This window comes from Tuber melanosporum (genome assembly GCF_000151645.1).
Source record: "Tuber melanosporum whole genome shotgun sequence assembly, scaffold_113, strain Mel28".
NCBI classification, from domain to species: domain Eukaryota; kingdom Fungi; phylum Ascomycota; class Pezizomycetes; order Pezizales; family Tuberaceae; genus Tuber; species Tuber melanosporum.
Window position 1 is genome coordinate 116,487 of NW_003298770.1, and position 18,626 is coordinate 135,112.

The 18,626-nt window shown below is 48.9% G+C and overlaps 6 protein-coding genes; 4 read left to right on the forward strand and 2 right to left on the reverse strand.

The window, feature by feature from the left end:
- Positions 1 to 3,197: 3,197 nt before the first annotated feature.
- GSTUM_00001578001 (uncharacterized protein) lies at positions 3,198 to 4,636 on the forward strand (the record flags this gene model as incomplete). Its single annotated transcript, XM_002835682.1, has 3 exons — positions 3,198 to 3,503; positions 3,680 to 3,912; positions 4,045 to 4,636. The coding sequence occupies 3 exons, from the start codon at positions 3,198 to 3,200 to the stop codon at positions 4,634 to 4,636; spliced, it is 1,131 nt and encodes a 376-aa protein (XP_002835728.1).
- Positions 4,637 to 6,117: 1,481 nt separating this feature from the next.
- On the reverse strand, positions 6,118 to 8,886 carry GSTUM_00001579001 (uncharacterized protein; the record flags this gene model as incomplete). XM_002835683.2 has 5 exons in its annotated part: positions 8,256 to 8,886; positions 7,967 to 8,151; positions 7,327 to 7,909; positions 7,142 to 7,264; positions 6,118 to 7,086 (listed from the first exon to the last, which is right to left on the reverse strand). The coding sequence occupies exons 1-5, from the start codon at positions 8,364 to 8,366 to the stop codon at positions 6,118 to 6,120; spliced, it is 1,971 nt and encodes a 656-aa protein (XP_002835729.1). The 5' UTR covers positions 8,367 to 8,886.
- Positions 8,887 to 9,030: 144 nt separating this feature from the next.
- On the forward strand, positions 9,031 to 10,248 carry GSTUM_00001580001 (uncharacterized protein). XM_002835684.2 has 3 exons: positions 9,031 to 9,163; positions 9,375 to 9,561; positions 9,623 to 10,248. Exons 1-3 carry the CDS (start codon positions 9,140 to 9,142, stop codon positions 9,706 to 9,708), a joined length of 297 nt encoding a protein of 98 aa, XP_002835730.1. The 5' UTR covers positions 9,031 to 9,139; the 3' UTR covers positions 9,709 to 10,248.
- Positions 10,249 to 10,428: 180 nt separating this feature from the next.
- Positions 10,429 to 12,234, reverse strand: GSTUM_00001581001 (uncharacterized protein; the record flags this gene model as incomplete). XM_002835685.2 has 2 exons in its annotated part: positions 12,010 to 12,234; positions 10,429 to 11,952 (listed from the first exon to the last, which is right to left on the reverse strand). The coding sequence occupies exons 1-2, from the start codon at positions 12,052 to 12,054 to the stop codon at positions 10,429 to 10,431; spliced, it is 1,569 nt and encodes a 522-aa protein (XP_002835731.1). The 5' UTR covers positions 12,055 to 12,234.
- A 237-nt stretch (positions 12,235 to 12,471) lies between these two features.
- On the forward strand, positions 12,472 to 15,705 carry GSTUM_00001582001 (uncharacterized protein). XM_002835686.2 has 5 exons: positions 12,472 to 13,075; positions 13,138 to 13,149; positions 13,228 to 13,495; positions 13,553 to 14,122; positions 14,174 to 15,705. Exons 1-5 carry the CDS (start codon positions 12,803 to 12,805, stop codon positions 15,355 to 15,357), a joined length of 2,307 nt encoding a protein of 768 aa, XP_002835732.1. The 5' UTR covers positions 12,472 to 12,802; the 3' UTR covers positions 15,358 to 15,705.
- A 641-nt stretch (positions 15,706 to 16,346) lies between these two features.
- Positions 16,347 to 18,474, forward strand: GSTUM_00001583001 (uncharacterized protein). XM_002835687.2 has 3 exons: positions 16,347 to 17,364; positions 17,434 to 17,993; positions 18,062 to 18,474. Exons 1-3 carry the CDS (start codon positions 17,189 to 17,191, stop codon positions 18,232 to 18,234), a joined length of 909 nt encoding a protein of 302 aa, XP_002835733.1. The 5' UTR covers positions 16,347 to 17,188; the 3' UTR covers positions 18,235 to 18,474.
- Positions 18,475 to 18,626: the final 152 nt, after the last annotated feature.

The window sequence follows — 18,626 nt, forward strand, 5'->3', positions numbered from 1 at the left end:
AGTCGGTAGTGCGGAGAATTCAGGCACCACGGCTTGAAAGTCTTTCGGTGGGGAGGGTACCGGGCCTGGAGAATATTCCGAGCCGTGATCGGAGTTGAACCGAACAAAGAGTCCTGTGGTGGCGTTCTTGTTCAAGCCATACATAGCTGAACAGCCTCTCCCAATTAGAAAACCCTTCACTAAAACCTCCACTTCTTTCATCGTGGCAACGGTCGCGCCAGTGACCGTTTGCCGAACCAAATCATCAAACTGTGGGTTCACCACGTTCTGACACCCATGGCAGTGGTGAAACTGTAGGAAACTAAAGTTCTCTTTGGGTACAACATATGACCGTGTAGTTGTGGGGATAAGGCTAGGGCCAGTCTTAGTAGCGGGCGCAAGAGACAAGGCCGCACGGGCTGTCTCAAGCGAGGAGGAGGGTTTGGAGTTGAACCAAATAGGAGACGACATCCTCGAAGGAGGGGGAGAATCCGTGGAAGAAGAGGCTGTCGAAAACGCCATTCTCGCTCAAACTATACTCAGTGATTACTGGGACCAGGCCACGGATATCTCACACTGAAGTATCTTCTAAACGAGAACAACTACTTCTAACTGACTGCCCAAAACAAAAAACACAAACAAGCAACAGCAGATGAAGTATTTATCGTAAGCGAAATAAGGTAAAGTATTGGTTATGCTCACTTCCGACACGGAGTGCAAGAAGTAGGAAAAGTACTTAGAACAAAGCGTGAAGAACCTATCCTCCTCGGCCGCATCGGCCTCCTTATATAGTGTTCTTCCCACCCATAGTCATGTGACCCAAAGTGGTCACATGTGCAAAACCAAATCATAACAAACTAGTCATGTACCCAAAGTGGTCACATGCTCAAAACCCATGACCTCATAGCAAGGTCATGCGCAAACACTTATAAACCAATCATAATGCAATAAACAAGTCATATAACTTGACTGAGTCATATGCGTGAAACCCATGACCTCATAACGAGGTCATATGCAAAACATAAATCAGATGCGCAAGGCATACCCACAAGGCACACTCACAAGGCATACTCGCCAGGCACACGTCTCATGACTCATAATCAAGTCATGTACGAAACATAACATAATAAGTCATATGACCCAAATGAGTCATATGTGTGAAACAATAACATACCTATGACTCATAATCATGAGTCATGTGAAAACCTTTTCCATGCCAAGCCACGTTCATGATAGGTGATAGGAACTCTCTAAGCTATCGAGGTATCAGGGCAATACAAGAGGTAAGGTCATTACCTGTTGAAGAGCTAATTATAGAGAAGTAGGATTGTTACAACTGCTTGCGTATTGGCGAGGATTAATGTATTCTGATGAGTCTTCATTTGATCCCTCTTCTCATGGCTCTAAATGGGTCATACAACAATCGAATAAACATTATCATAATAACTGTGTTCAGTGGAACTACCATAGTAGACATGATTCTGTAATAGTATGGGGTGCAATCAGCCATGATTGGAAATCGCCATTGGTTGTTTTGGAGAGGAGGGGGAGTCGAGGGTTAATCTGTCAAGATTATCTTGATCAGGTTCTGGAATCAATTGTGGCACCTGCATTTCATGGGCTTGATAGCTATAATGTAAAAGCGGAAGCTCTTTATGTTAAAGACCAAGCACCATACCATGAAACGAAGATTTCATTGGTGGAGGTTAAAACAACATTAGGAATTGCTGTACATTCATGGCCCGCATCCTCCCCCAATCTCAACACCATAGAAAATGTTTGGAGGATCATGAAACAGAGAATCAAAGCTCGCACAGTGTTTCTGGGCACAGTGGAGAGTATGACAAATATAGTTAGGGAGGAATGGAATAAGTTGGTACCGAGGGATTGGAATAAGTATATTGATAGTATGTCTTCTAGGCTGCAGCAGGTGAAGGATCAGAAAGGGATGCAAACTGAGTTTTAGGATTTTTTACTTTCTGTATACTGCTTTCTGATCTCTTATTAACAACACCCTTTATTTTCACCTCATGATAAATTGTAGTTGTTGCGGTATTGGCAATCCAAAATTGTCGGCGTGGTTGTCACCGCGGAGGGTGTCAGCGAATTTTGACGATAGCCTCGTACAAGTATCGTGTTGTGCTAGGATCCGTTGTGCTGAGGGGACTCGTGCCGGTACTGAGTACAATTCTGGATGGTATGATACAAGGGTGGAAAGTATTCTGTACAGTACCCGAGTACAGTACTGTATTGAATTCCGCCAGTGCAAGCATGAGTAAACCATAAGGCATGGGAATGTTCAGAGATATTACGAGCGCTGTAACATACCACTGGTACTTTGTACCCTACCGTATGTATGGGGTGCGTCTTCCCAACCACGGTGTGGATGTTGCGCAGTGCATTCATTTACTTTCCCATTCCTTGATCATTGAAGTCAGGAGTGCTTGTCTTGAATACACGTACAACAGGGGTCTTGATTGCTGTTGTTATCTTTTGTCCCAAATTCTTGTTTGTTGCCGCGGACAGCACCACTGGAATGAGGCCGGCTGGATGGCGGGGACTTGTTCCTTTCCTTCCTCTTGTCTTGTTCCTCCTGCGTGTTGTTGTCCTGTTTCTCGGGATTGCCGCTCGCCGCACTTTTGATTCTCCGCCCCCCCCCTCTACTGTTCCATGTTACCGTGCCTGTCAATTTTCTCGCACCACCACCACCACCCCACCACTAATACCCATCCCACCCTTCTATCCCCCCCACTCCCACATCCCTCCACCTCAATTTTCGCGACAATTATTGGGAATTCGAGCCTCCAAAGTTTCCGTCCCCCCTTCCTTCTCTCTCACTCTGCCTGAATTTTCTTGTTTGACACACAATCATGATACCTTCATGCAGCAGCGGCTGCTCATTGCGTCTGGGGATGGGCCTTATGGCTCAGGGTCCGCTAAGTGCCTCTTCGACAATGCGTGGCCTGCACTCAACGGCTTCCTGCACGCTTCGAGCTTCCGGCCATTTTTTTCGTCCCCCTACCGGTACTCCATCTCCCCCACCATTACGACCCAGGCAGTCAGACGGTTCAGAGGAGCCAGCTCTGCACCTCTACCGCCCCTTCGACTGCCACCACCACCAGCGGCAGCGGCTTTATATAATGCCCCCCCCCCATCTGGGAAATTCTATTACTTCTTGCTTCCCCAAAACATATCTGCTCCCTCCCCCCCTCTCCCCAATGTCTCCGGCCTTGACCTCCGTTCGTGCTTTCTCCGCCAAGGCTGTTGACCATACCGGCTCTTCCCCGGCCTCGCCGGCCTCGAGCACAACTGCAAACGCTGTCGCCCCCAAAAAATTCACTTACCGGATTTCCGCTGCTTACTCTGCAAAGCAGGAGAGGTTCAGCCCGGGGACTAATATGTTCCACTATAATCCTTACAACAAAGTTCAGGACACTGCCAAGAGAAAGTCCCGTCCGGATGCTGGGCAGGACGCATTTTTTGTGTCCGGGATAAACGACACCGGAGCTATCGCAACCGGAGTGGTAAGAAGCAGCACCTTTTTTCTTATTTTGATTTTATCCCCCCCCCTTTTCCTCCTGGGACCCGGATCGTAGTGATGGTGGGAGGAACGGCAGCGAGAAGGGAGAAGCTGGTGGGAATTAAGATCAAATTAAAGAGCTCAAGCTAATCGGTCTTTCTAATGTGTGGTAATATATAGGCAGACGGGGTTGGTGGTTACATCGAATCTGGAATCGACTCTGCAGACTTCTCGCACACCTTGTGCGAACGCATTGCTACAGCGGCCCACCAGTCTCCTACGGACAATATCGGTGCGAGGTATTTGATGTCGGTCGGGTACCAAAAGATACTAGAGGAAGATGTGATTGCAGGCGGAGCATCTACCGCTTGCGTTGGCGTAGCAAAGGCGGATGGTCGGCTGAACGTCGCAAAGTAAGTGCGCTTAGTACTAGCCACAAGAGTGATGCCATTTTTGCTTCTCTTCTCTTTCTTCCCCCCTCCATGCACATTCTCGATTATTGGGCCCTGGCTGGGACCCGGCTGACCAGACCTACCAACCCCCAGCCTGGGCGATTCCGGATTTTTAATCCTTCGACAGGGGAAAATCCACCATGCATCATCCCCGCAGACCCATGACTTCAACACCCCCTACCAGCTCGCAATGATTCCGAAAAAACTCCTCGCCCAGTCAAAGCAGTACGGCGGCGGTCTTTTATCTGACCAACCCTCTGACGCCTCCGTCTCTACGCATTCTCTCCGCAATGGCGATATCGTGGTATTCGCTACGGATGGTGTCTGGGATAACCTCTCGAGCCAAGAAATCCTTAGGATAGTCTCTGGCGAGATGGTCACGGGCAAGGGGTGGATTGTGGGTGGGGAAGCCGGCACTGTTCCATCCCCACAATTGGAGAGCCTTACGAACCCTACGGAGGGGCAGGGGCTACAGGCTGCTGTCGCAAAGGCGGTGGTCGCAAGGGCCAAGTCGGCATCTGTTAACACGAAGGTTGACGGGCCGTTTGCAAAGGAGGTGCAGAAGCGGTTTCCGTCCGAGAACTTTCACGGTGGGAAGAAGGACGACATTTGTGTGGTGTGTATGGTGGTGGTTGAGGTTAGTTGGGTATTTCGGTTATTTCTATCTCCCTTCATTTCCCTCTGATTTATTACCCCTTCGTGCGTTTTTTTCTTTCCTCCTTGAATTGCATTTACGAGAGCAGAATGCTGACTCGACTTATGTACGAATAAACAGACAGAAACGGACCAACCACCTCGTGGAAAACTCTAGGAATCGCTTCCATGACCTCTGGGTTGAGTTGAGCCGGCACGATTACGAATTTCCTCTTTTATTTTTCCCTTTTTTCTCTTCATCTTCTTTCGTCTGTCTGTCGAGAGACGTCCTACACGCGGAGTCCCTCTTGAAAAAGATTTTTTTTTTTGTCAAAAACGGTATACGGGGTTACAACATAACATATTGCGTCATAACTTTAATAATGTCCCGCGCAAGTAAAATTGCGGTTATCAGCACCTTTTATTTCCTCCCTATTTTATTTTATTTTACTTTACTCTCACTGTGAGAGGGATACGGATATAGATGGGTCGGCCGGGTCAAGTTAAGTTGGGCTATTACTAATAAGAGCTTTCCCTCATTACTATTATTATCATCGTTATTGTTATTATTATGAATAGTGGTGGTGGTGGCGGTGGTTTTAACCCTTTTTACATTATTCTCTTTGCAATATTATAATTATTACCCTTTTTATATAATAATTATTACCTCTTTTACATATCACATTGATGTGGTGGGGATATTCCCAGCCATCAAATACCCAGTAACTTAATTCACCCACCACCTCCACGCCTAGTGATCCAAGAATACCTGCAGCCGCTCGTCCAGCGTGAGTGTGTCCGCTGCGAAATCATCGAACGGCTAGATATCCGGTCATCAACCCTACGTGAGAGATATTGCGTAAGAGAGTGGGGGGTAATTTAGTGATAGACATGCATGCATGCATGAATTAAGCGGTAGGGAGGGGGGGATCCAGGTACAGTATAGTATGTTTGGGTCAGGAGAGCGAGTGAGAATATGTGAAACTCATGACATATCACTCGACGGGTGGATTGTACCCTAACGTGGTGTGGGAGATGAGGTGGCATGTGATGGGTTATTCTTTGTTCGTTCGTTGCGCGGGCCAAAGGGGGGGAGTGTATGTGGGAGGGGTTGGGTGGAGTAAATGCTGCGTATGGATGCGGCAGGATGAGTGATTACTAGGATAATTACCAGTAGGCGTTGCTGTGAGGAGCCGGGATTGTGTAACAGACGTCGTTCGTGTATGATATAATTGCTCAATTTGGGGTCTACAAATCTCAACATACACCATTCCACAAAAAGGACTATTTGTTTTAAACCTCTCCGCTCTCATTCACTCCATTCGCTCCAAGTACCGTGCACCACACTACAGCGCTGGACACATGGTATCGACCATCCGGAGGGGTAAACTTTACTATGAAAAATAATGACAAAAAAAAAAGGTAAAAGTTATAAAATAGAACCCGTGGAAAATTGTTATGCGTGCGCCACGAATTCCCTCCTCCAGCCAACTAAAGACAACCCCCCCCCTCACAGACACACCGCCGCCCGAACTACTTCCCCGGCACCATCCCCTCCACCCTGCCGACCAACCTCTTAACACTCGCCCATTCCTCATTCCTCGGCGGGTCCATCGCAACTTCGAAAACCGTTACCATACCATCTAGCCCACCGACTGCAACCCTCTTCCCATCATGTTCCTCCCAAGCAATCTTGTTCAAACCCTTGGTCAGGTGGGTAGCCCCGACTCTAGAACTTGGCGAGGCTTTAGCGATAGGCACTTCTGTGTCCATGGTAATATCCCAAATCTCCAACTGGCCTGCTCCATCCACAAGGCCGAATACGCCAGGTTTGGTTGGGCTCCAAGCAGCATCGTAAACGACGTCTTCCCTACTGAATTCCATTATTGGTGCGGCGGCTTGTGGGGTTCCGTTTGCAGTTGCAGTTGTAGCGGCTGGAGGACGGGCTTTCCAGAGTTTAACGCTCCAATCCAGGGAGCTGCTGAGGACCAGGTCACCCAGGTCCACCGGACCGCGGACGGGGTGGAAGTCCACGGACATGACGGGTCCTGCATGTCCCTTGTATGAAATACGTGGCTCCACGCCCGCCTTCGCACCGGCTCGGTCGTAGCGGTGACAGGGGTGTATTGTACCCTCTTCTGTTCCGACGAGGAAGTAGGTTGGGTCAGAGTGGGGGAATGCCATGCATGTGGGACTGAGATCATCAGTCTTTGAAGGCACGGGAGTGGCTAGTTCCAGTAATTCCTGTGGTTGTGCGAGCATGTCTACCGTCCAGCCGCAGACCACTCCGTCGGTAGAGCAACTTAGGATGTTGTTTGCGTTTTGTGTTCCAATAACCGAAACCGAATACACCGGATGTGTGTGACCTGAACCTGTGAGAGGGGTCTTCAATACCGGTTGTGATTTGGCACGAGTATCCCATAGCAGAACCTGACCGCTGTAGGCGCCCCCCACAATCAAGTTGGGATGGAAGGGCGAGAACCGGGCAGTCAGAACATCGCTCTATACCACATGTCAGACTTCAAACACTACACTTAAAGGTGGAGAAGAAACAAACTTGAGCGTGAAACACGTATTCAGGTCTATCGTGCAAATGCATATTCCAGACCTGAACCAAACCGTCGGGATCATGTGGCGCTGAAGGGTTCTTGGTGTAAGAAGCCAAAAGCAATTCTGGAAACTGTTTCAGAAAATCGGTTATCACAAATTCCCCTAACCCGTCTTGGAGCCAAAGACGAATACCTTCGGAGAGTAATTGATATCGCTTATCATCCGTTTCTTCGACCACCTCTCATCGTAGAATTGGGCAACTTCTTTAAGCTTCCTTCCAGCTTGCTCCTCATCCTCCCCATTCACACCCAAACCGTAGTCCGCCAATACATCGTACTCCATATCCAAAGCTCTTTCCACAACCTTCGAAGACTTTTCAATAAAGTCGAGAAACTCTTCGGAAGCCGTAATTGCTGCCTTCTCCTCGTCCGATAATTCCCTGACAAAAAAGCCACCATTGGCAGTTGTTCCATCAGCTTTCTCATCCTGCTCCTCGGGGTCCGCAGCTTTCAGCTGCTTGAGCTCTTGCACAATTTCCTGTCGCATTCGCTCCCGTAGCTCCTCATCCGCCTTGCGTGAGACCTTTTCATCCTCCTCCCCATCCGCCCCCGTCCACGCCTCGGAGGTCTGTACCTCCTTGCTATATGTCACAATCTCACGAACGGGTGATGGCGGCTCGTCATATAAAACCGTAAGAGATGCAGTAGAAATGTTTTGTAATGTGAGGGGTGTGCCGTCGGCAGCCACCCCCGAGGTCATAGTAAGGCCACTAAGGCTAAAGCTACAATCAGAAAAACTATTGACAGGGTAACAATCCTCGGGACTCTCTTACGAATGAATTGTAGGGGAAGGGGCCTCCGAGATTCCACTTTCTGCAACAGATACTACAGAGCCGGGCCTACTGCTACCCCTTATCCCGCCCGGCCCTGTAGACGAAGGCCGCTCGCCAACTAGAATAGTTACGAGGTCTTCGATGCTCTGCCGGTTATTGTACGACCGAGGATGTGGAGATGTGAGCTATGTCGGGACAAACAGTGAAATACCACCAATTAGCTCAGGCCAATTCCGCCAACACTAGTTTTAGCTTGTAAAGGGAAAGAGATCAATTCAGTTTCACTAACATCTGGGCTTCGCCTGGAATTTGATAGGGATTGCTGCCGTTCCTGATTTCGACGCTTGATCTCGGCGAGCTTCGCCTTCTTTGCGGCAATCTCGGCTTTTCGTTGCTCCATGGTTGATTGTTGTTCCCTTAGAGCTTTCAGCAGAGCTCGGTTTGCATTGATTGAGCTGTGGAAAGGGAGGGGGTTAAAGGGATGGTGAGGATGCTAGGAGTTGATGTGGGAGGTAGGTGTTTGGCGCGCCGTTGAGATCCAGAGAGGTGAACAGTTCAAGGAAAAAGAACACAGAAGAGCCCCAGCAACGATCCCTCAGACCTGCAAAAACAAAAAGTAAAAAAGCGAGTGTCATACCAGCTAAGCTCAGGCTCAAGTCACCATACACTATTAGCTGATGATACCCACAGTGGGATAACTAAAGAGCCAACGGTTGGGTCACAGAGAATGATCAGACAATCAGTAGCATGAGCTATATCCTCCTTGGAGATAATTATCAGTAGGAAAAGTGAATTATGATATTTATTTATCGATTTCACTCCGGAGGGGGAAGAAAGTTACCTCGTTTCCGACCTTCCCGTGCAAGATACCCGACACTTTCAGGGCGGTGTTTCCAAATTTCATCCCAACCTTCTTTCCCATCTCCAAAAGTGAGGTGAAAAAAGAAAGAGAGAAAAAGAAAAGCCTCATCCTATCATCATCCTTTGACGTTCGTTCATTCCATTCAAACAACCCCCCCCCCCCCGAGCACATAGCGGACGACAAAACAAGAGCGACGGAACCTCATCCCACTCCTCAATTGATTTCACTTCCCTTTGGCACATACACGAGTACTTTCATAGAAACCCTCCCAAAAAGAAATAAAATAAAAAAAAGAATAGAAACCGACAGATATGTTCTCACAGCCGACCGCCAACGTGAGTCTCCCCACCCATTTTCCATCAATCTCAATGACCCCGCCACACTCCCTTCCTCCATTATGACCACCATCCTCCGTCATCGATCGATTTCACCTCACGAGCCTTTTCCCTCCCCTTCCCCATATCAATCCTCCCACTCACCACCACCGATCACGAAACTTTACCAATGCATGCATGCATCCATTCGTTAACATAATAACCACGACAGGTAATCCGCTACTCCGCCCTCGGCCTCGGAATCTTCTACGGCTTCACCTACCAAAACAAACTCACTGCGCAAGCCAAGATCCGCCGGGCTGAGAATGAGTACCACCGTAAAGAGAAGTTGATAATGCAGGCGAAGGCAGAGTGGGCGAAGAAGCATTCCGCCGACAAGACTACCGCCTCCGGTGGACGTATGTTTTCTTATAATGGGAGGGAGAGGGGAGATGGGAGGCTAACTATGGATGGGGGTAGTTATCACCGACCCTAACGACTCACGATTCGATCTAGAAGCGTACTTACAGCAGCTTGCGGTGGATGATAAGAAAGCTCGTGTCTAGATGTTTTTGTTTTTTTGAAAAGGTATTGTAGGCGGGAATGGGGGGGAAACATATTGCGGACACTTCTTCAATGATAACGATGGAGGGGGCTAAATTTTTACCCCTACGGGACCTTTTTTTTCTACATTAATCACGAATAGAAATGGTTGGGGAAATGCGGAAAATATGGATCAAAGTTAGTGTGTTTCTTTTCTTCTCTCTTAGAGTCCGGCAGAGAATATGGGTGAAGTTCATGGATACGCCCCCGCCGATATTCTGCATGGGGTTTTCAAAGGAGGGTTCTGTATCATATTGCTACACGGTTTTTCTTTCGCGGCTTTCTTTATCACGTTTTCCTGGGTGGCTGTTGATTTCATCCTTCAGGGGGGTGGGTCCCCGGGCATGCAGTACCTTTGGTGGGTCTCGTGCCATTCGCATTCTGTAAATCCTTTCAACCACTGGCATCGATCTTTAGGTTGTGTTGAGTAGCGCATCACTTCCAACGCGCTAGTTCCTTTATATATACAAGTACAGTAGGACTATGATACATGCTTTTATGAACCGCGGTACCATGCCATAACCTCGGTCAAACAGTCGTTTGTGCCATCTATATGATGAAATTCAAAAACACCGCACATTAACTTTTATATCTTCCCAGAGATGAATAAGTGGGAAAGGGGGGAGTTGGTAAGCTCTGGAAGGACCCCAAGAGAACATAACATCCAGATCTCACCCTGACCGTCACAGCTCGATATCCTCCCTAGCCCACAATTTAACAGTCCTATCCTGCCCGCTGCTAACGATGAACCTATCGTCCCGACTAATGTCCACGCTGGTGACGTTTCCAGAATGGGCACTGAGATTCTTGACAAGAGCCCAATCGTCGCTAGAAAAGATGTTGACGTTTCCATCGAAGCCACTCGTAGCTAGATACGTGCCTTCGGTCCGCATGGCTTCTGCTGCCGCCGCCGCGGCTTGCCCTTCATCGGTCCCGTCCATTGCTACTGAGGAGTCTTGTTTCCCGCTGAAGAAGCGTACGTCGCTGACGAGGCCCTTGTGTGCGCCGATGGTGGCGGTGCAGCGTACCATTCTTACGTCCCAGACTTTGACGGTGGCGTCCCCAGAGGATGATACGACCCTGTATCCGTCTGGGCTCCAGGCTAGACCTGTTACCTCTCGGATGTGCCCGTCGAGAACCATAATTGTTCGTCCGGTTCTAAGGTCCCATACTCGGCCAATTGAGTCTAGTCCACCACTTGCAATTAATGCGCCGTCGATTTGGAAGGCTACTGTGTAGACCTCTCTGCTATGGCCTTCTTGAAGAAGTAACTCTTTTTGTGTGGGCAGATCCCATAATCGCCATGTAGTGTCGTATGACGCGGATGCAAGATAGTTTCCACTTGGATGATGTTCGACTCGTGCAACTCGTGCTGAATGGCCAGTGAGCGTCGCAATTGGTGTATCCTGGGTCAAGGACCAGAGGTGGACAGTTCCTTCTCCGCCGCCAGACGCGAGATTTGCGGAATCCGGTGAAAGCGATACTGTGGCCTGGGGATGCCATGTGATTCCACCGACTCTTTCAGTATGGCCGCGCAAGAGAGATTTATCCTCCAAGTTTGGGATAGTGAGAAGTCTAATGCTTCCGCTCCAACTTCCAGCCGCAATGATCTCACTGTCAGGTGAGAACCTGGCAATGGAGACCGTTCTTTCTCCCGCAATCTGTGACCCAAGAACTTGATATCCCGATAACCTCTCTTTTATAGCCCGGCGGTGTTTGATATGCCTTTGTAATGCAATGCTCGCTTCCGCTTTTTGCTTTGCGATGCGGGCGTGGGCCCTCGGTAATGAGTAATTGGCCATCCATTGCCTTGCCTCAAGCAATCCAGGTACACCCGGAGTATAGAACTCCTCCTCCTCATCCTCGTCTGGTTCCGGGGTCTCCGTCGCATCCCGCATATCCATGTCACCAGCCTGAGAACCCTCTCCAGCATTCCCCTCCTGTAGCTGGTATAGAAGCTCCCGTAATCGATCCCTTCGATCCCCCGGCCCCTCACCGAACAACGTCATCGGCTCCCCGAGTTCCCGTAGACGACCACGTACTCGGCCATCATCTGTAGGTACTACAATAGCAGCAGCTTTCTTCTTCCTATCCATCTGGGAGAGAATAGCAGATGCCTTTTCTGGCGCAATTCCTGATTTAAGGTTCTGTGGGAGATTGTAGTCGCGATCGATTGGGACGTTTGCCAGATCAACCATGTCGGAGTCCTAGCATTTTAGGTCTGCATTAGATTCTAGTAATGATGCTAGAAGGGGGCCACTTACATCCTCCTCGACGTAGGCCCTACGGGAGGGATGAATGCCGGACATGATGGGCGAGCTCTGTGGTGGTGGTCGCGGTTTAACAGCTAGGGTAGGGGCAAGTGCAGAGGGAGATGAGGCTGCGTAGATTTTGATGAGTTCTCAGCAAAGGTTTCAAGACCGCAGGAAGGGATCCCGGTCGCTCAACTCCTTGGTACGATATGATAGGCACTGTACTCGAGTACGGAGTCCACCCCACAGCAAAGCAAAGCAAGGCTGTGAGAGGGTGAGAGGTGCACACTATCCAACAAATCTTACATCACCATTACAGGTCAGGGCTTAGGGTCAAGGGTACAGGGCATCTTAATCTAGCCATATCAAATCTAGCCACAGCAATGCCAGCTGCCGGTATTGGACACCTTTTCACTTTCCCGAGCGACAGGCAAGGGTCTCGTTTCGGCGGAAGGCTTCTTTTTCTCCCATCAACCACAGCTTCTCAGCCGCGTCAACTGCTGTGAAAGTCTCCCAATTCATCACCACTTCTCTGGGATAAGGAGAGCCACCTCTCCACTTCGAGACTTCCCCTCCACCACTACCACTACCCTTCGTGTCTTCCTCGCCTCACCCCCTTTCTTCTCTTCTAATATTATTATAATACCACGTAGCCCGCCCGCTTCTAACAACTACAACTTCATTCGTTTTTTCTTTCTTACTCCTATTCTTTAGCTTTTTTTTTCTTCTTGTGCATCTATCCTTTGTTCTTCGGCTAAAATCGCTTTCCTTTGATTTGATTTGAGAACACGTTTATAGATTAGCCATGTCGGATTCCCCTCCGAGTGTTCGCCAGCGCGCCTCGAAGAAGAAGGGTACGGCGCAGGCTGTACTGAACTCTGGATCGGGCTCAAATTCTGAGGACGAACTGCTCAGCAAGAAACAGAAGGTTTCTGCGCCTGTCCCGGGTGCATTCGGTCATGCCCAAGGCCCGTTCCGAATCTGGCTCTTCTTGTTGACCGCTGCGGGCATCATTACAAGATTCTACAAGATTAGCCATCCTAATGAAGTAGTCTTTGACGAGGTCCACTTTGGAAAGGTATGGTGTTGCTAGAGTGATTCTGAGTTGATTGGAATAGTAACTGACTCTTCCCATCATAGTTTGCATCCTATGTACGTTCGTTACTACAATAAACTTCTTAGAATCTCCCAATTATGCATAAAGCTCGAATCTGATTATAGCTTAAACAGTATCTTCAACGAACTTACTTCTTTGATGTCCATCCTCCGTTTGGGAAGCTCCTTTTCGCCCTGATGGGTTGGTTCGTTGGTTATGATGGTCACTTCTTGTTTGACAACATTGGTGATTCCTACATTGACAACAAGGTCCCTTATGTCGCATTCCGCGCCATGCCCGCCATGTTGGGTGCTTTGACGGTCCCAGTGGTTTTTTTGACTATGTGGGAAAGCGGCTACAGCCTTCCTGCTTCAATTGTTGCCGCCGGGTTAGTCTTGTTTGGTGCGTTCCAATCCTTGTGCCACAGCTAAGGTAGAATAATGCTTACAGAATGTGCAGACAATGCGCATATCGGCCAAACTCGTCTCATTCTCCTCGATGCTACTCTTATTTTCTCGATGGCTTGCTCTCTCTTATGCTATGTCCGGTTCTACAAGCTCCGTCATCTCCCATTCAGCCGCAAATGGTGGAAGTGGCTGCTTTTGACTGGTGTAGCTCTATCATGTGTCATTTCCACCAAATACGTTGGTGTTTTCACCTTTGTGACAATTGGCGCTGCTGTCGGAATTGATCTCTGGAACCTTCTTGATATCAAGCGTGGCTTGACAATCCAGGAATTCACCAAGCACTTTATTGCAAGAGCCTTTGGTCTTATTGGAATCCCGTTCTTCTTTTACCTTTTCTGGTTCCAGGTCCACTTTGCCATCCTTTACCGCAGTGGGCCAGGAGATGATTTCATGACTCCTGAGTTCCAGGAAACATTGAGCGATAATATCATGACACTGAACAGCGTTGACATCCACTACCATGACACCATTGTCATTCGTCACAAGGAAACCAAAGCTTATCTGCATTCCCACCCAGACAAGTATCCTTTGAGGTACGAAGACGGCAGAATTTCATCTCAAGGTTTGTCATGCGGGTGATAATTTGTGAGGGGCCAAGCTTACGTTATCGCAGGGCAGCAGGTTACCGGATATCCGTTTGAGGACGTCAACAACGACTGGATTATCATCCCCGGAGATCCGACTCCTGAGGACAGTGACAAAACTTCTATTGTTAAGAATGGCGATCTCGTAAAGCTTCTTCACGTTGTCACCAACACCATTCTTCTATCGCATGACGTTGCCTCTCCCTACTACCCTACGAACCAGGAGTTCACCACCATCGATATCGAGGCAGCCAACACGGATCGCCATAATGACACACTATTCGAGATCAGGATTGAGGGTGGAAAGGTCAAACAGGACTTCAGATCTATGTCTGGTCAATTCAAATTGATCCATAACCCGTCTAAGGTGGCCATGTGGACACACAGCAAGCCCCTTCCTGACTGGGCCTTCAAGCAACAGGAAATCAATGGAAACAAGAACATTCTCCAGACTTCAAACCTTTGGTTTGTTGAGAACATTCCATCCTTGGCGGCCGAGGACCCACGAAATGTCAGGACACCGAAGGAGGTCAAGTCAATGCCGTTCCTCAAGAAGTATTTTGAACTCCAACGTACCATGTTCCACCACAATAACGCATTGACTTCGTCCCATCCCTATTCATCCCAACCTATCCAATGGCCCTTCTTGTTGCGTGGCGTTTCATTCTGGACCAAGAATGATACTCGAGAACAAATCTACTTCCTCGGAAACCCCATCGGCTGGTGGCTTGCGTCTGCGGTTCTTGCAGTCTTTGTTGGCATCGTTGCCGCAGACCAGCTCACGCAGCGAAGAGGTGTAGATGCTCTTGATAGAAGAACCCGAAGCAAACTTTACAACTCTACTGGTTTCTTCTTCCTCGCATGGGCAGCTCATTATCTCCCATTCTTTTTGATGGGGCGACAGTTGTTCTTGCACCATTACCTACCTGCGCATCTTGCCTCTTCTCTGGTAACAGGAGCATTGGTAGAGTTTGTCTTCTGCGTCGAACCACTCGAGACGGAGAAGGTGGGGAAGGACGGAAAGAAGAAGTATACTCCCCGCTCCGGGCCTCAGAGTTTGGCTGCGGCCTGGGCTGCAGCAGTCGTTGTTATTGCAGCCGTTGCCGGTGGATGGTATTTCTTTATCCCATTAACATATGGTAGCCCTGGACTGGACGTTTCCCAAGTTGTTGCCAGACAATGGCTCGGTTATGACCTCCATTTCGCGAAATAGGTTGGCTTAATGGAAGATCGTTTTGGGACTCGTTCATCTCCTTTTTCCTTAGATCTCCAATTTTTCCCGCGTTTATTTACTCCAAGGAGGGCTCTTGTGGAGAATTTTCAATTTGAATGAGGTCGGGGGTAATTCAAAAAATATCGCATTAGGGGACACTTGCTCGTGATGGCGGTTTGGGTGGAGTATAGGGATTGTATGGAGCAAGGTGCACAAAAAAGTGTTGGCGGTGGTGTTTTCTTTCTTTGTATTTTCGAACGAGACCCCGGTTGGGGATATGTTTGGGGTTATCAGCTGAATGATGTTTTTCTTCTGTATGGATACCGAATCCCACTCTCTATTTCACGATATTGATTCGTGAAGATGGAGACCCTACCGTATATAATAATAACCCAACAAGCGAGATGCCCCAGATGCCAAAAGACAGCACTCGTGTGGTGGAGCATAGACACGAGTAAAAGCTATGGGATGGCATCATATTGTGGGCAGCCTACCCGTACCGGTATCACGGGGAAGTCAGTGCAGACCCTGAAATCTCCCTATCCCACTGTACGAGGATCATACCACTTGTAGTAAACAAAAGGCACCGCCGCCTACTCTCCCAGAGGCATTCAGCCCGGGTTTGAAAAGCATTTTTCGAGTGCCAAGTTTCGAGTGAGTCGATGGGATTCGTATGAAAAAGAGGAGTTGCGCACACCAAAGTCCTTCAACTCGATACGTGCCCGGACTCCGGGATTGAATGACTTTTCTAGTGAGGTGGATTACGGTATCCAGCCAATACTGCCGCAGTTTTACCCGAGTACAGTACCGTATGAGCCTGAAGTTTGTACAAGTACCCGTACGCGTACGAATTTGTAGTGATTAGTAATAAACAAAGAGTTGCTTATTAATCCGTGTCCCAGGGCCCCTGGTACTCGGGTACGGACGGCCCAGGTACCGTACTGATAGTACTTGTGTCATAAAACGACTCTGCGCGGAGGGACCACTCTGCAAGCAGCCGGTAGCGAGGACGATCAAGGAAGCGAACACTCCCCCCGCATAATACCGGTTTCATAATACTATCATAATGCTATCATATCACCACAAAGAAGTGGAAAGGGAAAAAAAATGGATGCTCTGTCAATGATCCGTAATCTTCGCTCCAATTATTCGGGCGTAGAGAGTGGTAGAAGGGATTCCGCCACAGATGTTTACCGCGTCGGCAACTTTTGTGGGTGCTCGACCGGTCCCACATAAAGGGGCTGATCGGGGGTGTGCGTGTGTGTGTCCCAAGCTTACGAATAATTACGATATCGCCGGAGAAGCTTAGAGGTCCCGCAACCAAGAGGTGAGTTCCACCAACACCACCACCGGAAGCCGAAGGAAGAGGAAAAAAAAAAAAGTCAGCGATTACGGAGAAAATGGACCCAGGGTTTGGGTTACTGTGGGGTATTATGGAATTATGAGGATATTGTACGATGGCATCTTCTGGTGGCATCTTGAAGCTTTTCTTTTCTTTCCCTTTGGATATATAAAGGATTATGTCCCGGTGCGGTTCTCTCACTTCTTTTAAAATAAGATGCAAATAACTGCTTTCTTTGCTGTCCTACTCAGTATTCTCCTCGCCTATTTCTACTCAACTTCCAGCGAATCTCTGCGCGAGGTTTTGGCTTCCTTGGTCAAGCTTGGTGGTCCGGCAAATACGGATAGTCTCGTTTCCTCCGTGGTCACTGGTCCTATGACGACGACGATTTCTTCGCTGGTTAACAAAGCCACCGTAACTGCAGCTTCTTCTTCTCCTCCATCCTCGGAGGAAGGTACAATCCTCGCACCAATAGTCCTCCCGGAAGAAATGATTGTCGCGCGCACGATTGCGAAGGCCTTCAAGGCGATCGAGAAGGCCGAAGGCGCCGGCGCAAAGGTTCGCAGATCGGTCGGTACCAGTCAATTGAAGAACTTTAGTCCCTTCTTGATGCTCGATCATTTCTCGGTTGGATCTGAAGCGGGGTTTCCGGATCATCCGCATCGGTATGAAACCCGTCAAGTATATGAGAGAGTCTATGTTACTAACGAGAATGCTTTGCTCCTCTCTTACAGCGGTCAAGAAACAATAACCTACCTTCTACATGGCAGCATCGACCACGAAGACTTCGCCGGGCACAAGGGCACGATCCACCCGGGGGATCTACAATTCATGACGGCCGGAAGAGGTATCATGCACGCAGAGATGCCAGGCAAGAATGGCGACGGGTCACCCAACGTGGGACTGCAACTCTGGGTGGACCTGCCCAAGCACCTGAAGTTCTGCGAGCCCCGCTACCGCGACCTCGCCGCCAAGGAGATACCCACCGTCACTACGGATAACGAGAAGGTCTTCATCAAGATCATCTCCGGCACTTCTCATGGCGTGGACTCGGTCCGCGACCTGGCGTACACGCCCGTGTGGATCTTGGACGTTACCATGAAGCCTGGCGCGAGGCTCGAGCAGCAATTGCCAAAGGGCTGGAATGCGTTCGCGTACACGTTGAAGGGTAAAGCCGCTTTCGGAGCCAACGGCGAAAAGAGGGTTGGGGAATTCTACAATGTTGTGTTCGAGCAGGAGGGCGATGGAGTCTTCGCTGCTACGGACGACAACGCAGAGGAGGATGCGCACTTTAGTATGCACTCGCTACTCGAGTACTCAGGTTCACGTGTGGTTACTGACATAATATCTGCCCTACCATAGTCATCATCGCAGGGCAACCCCTCGATCAGCCAGTCATCCAATACGGACCCTTCGTCCTCAACACTGAAGAGCAGGTCTACCAGGCCATGCTTGACTACCAGACTCACAGCAATGGCTTCGAGAGGGCCAAGCATTGGCAGTCGGAAATTGGGAAGAGGATGACGGGTCGTTAAACCCCCCCATTCCTAGGATAGCATAATGCAACTTTAGAAACCTTCTCCTCCTTTTCCTGCTTTATTCGCTGGTGTTTTTTCGTTTGTTTATTGATTGGCATGAGTGGGGGGGGGGGTGGAAATTCTTTTATCCGCCCTCTTGTTTTTCTTCTTCCTTTCTCTGTGGGTTTCCTTTAACTACTACTGGGTTTCGTGGTACCATAGAACGCAAATAAATTCCGTAAAGGCTTATCACTTCCGCATCACCACCATTCTATCACCCATCTTGATCCCCCGGCTCATAAGAGCTGACAAAATAAGGCTATCGCAACGTAGCGCATTAGCCTATTCACCGCCTATCATTCTCTGCATGTATGTATGTATGTATGTATGAATGGATGAATGAATGCACG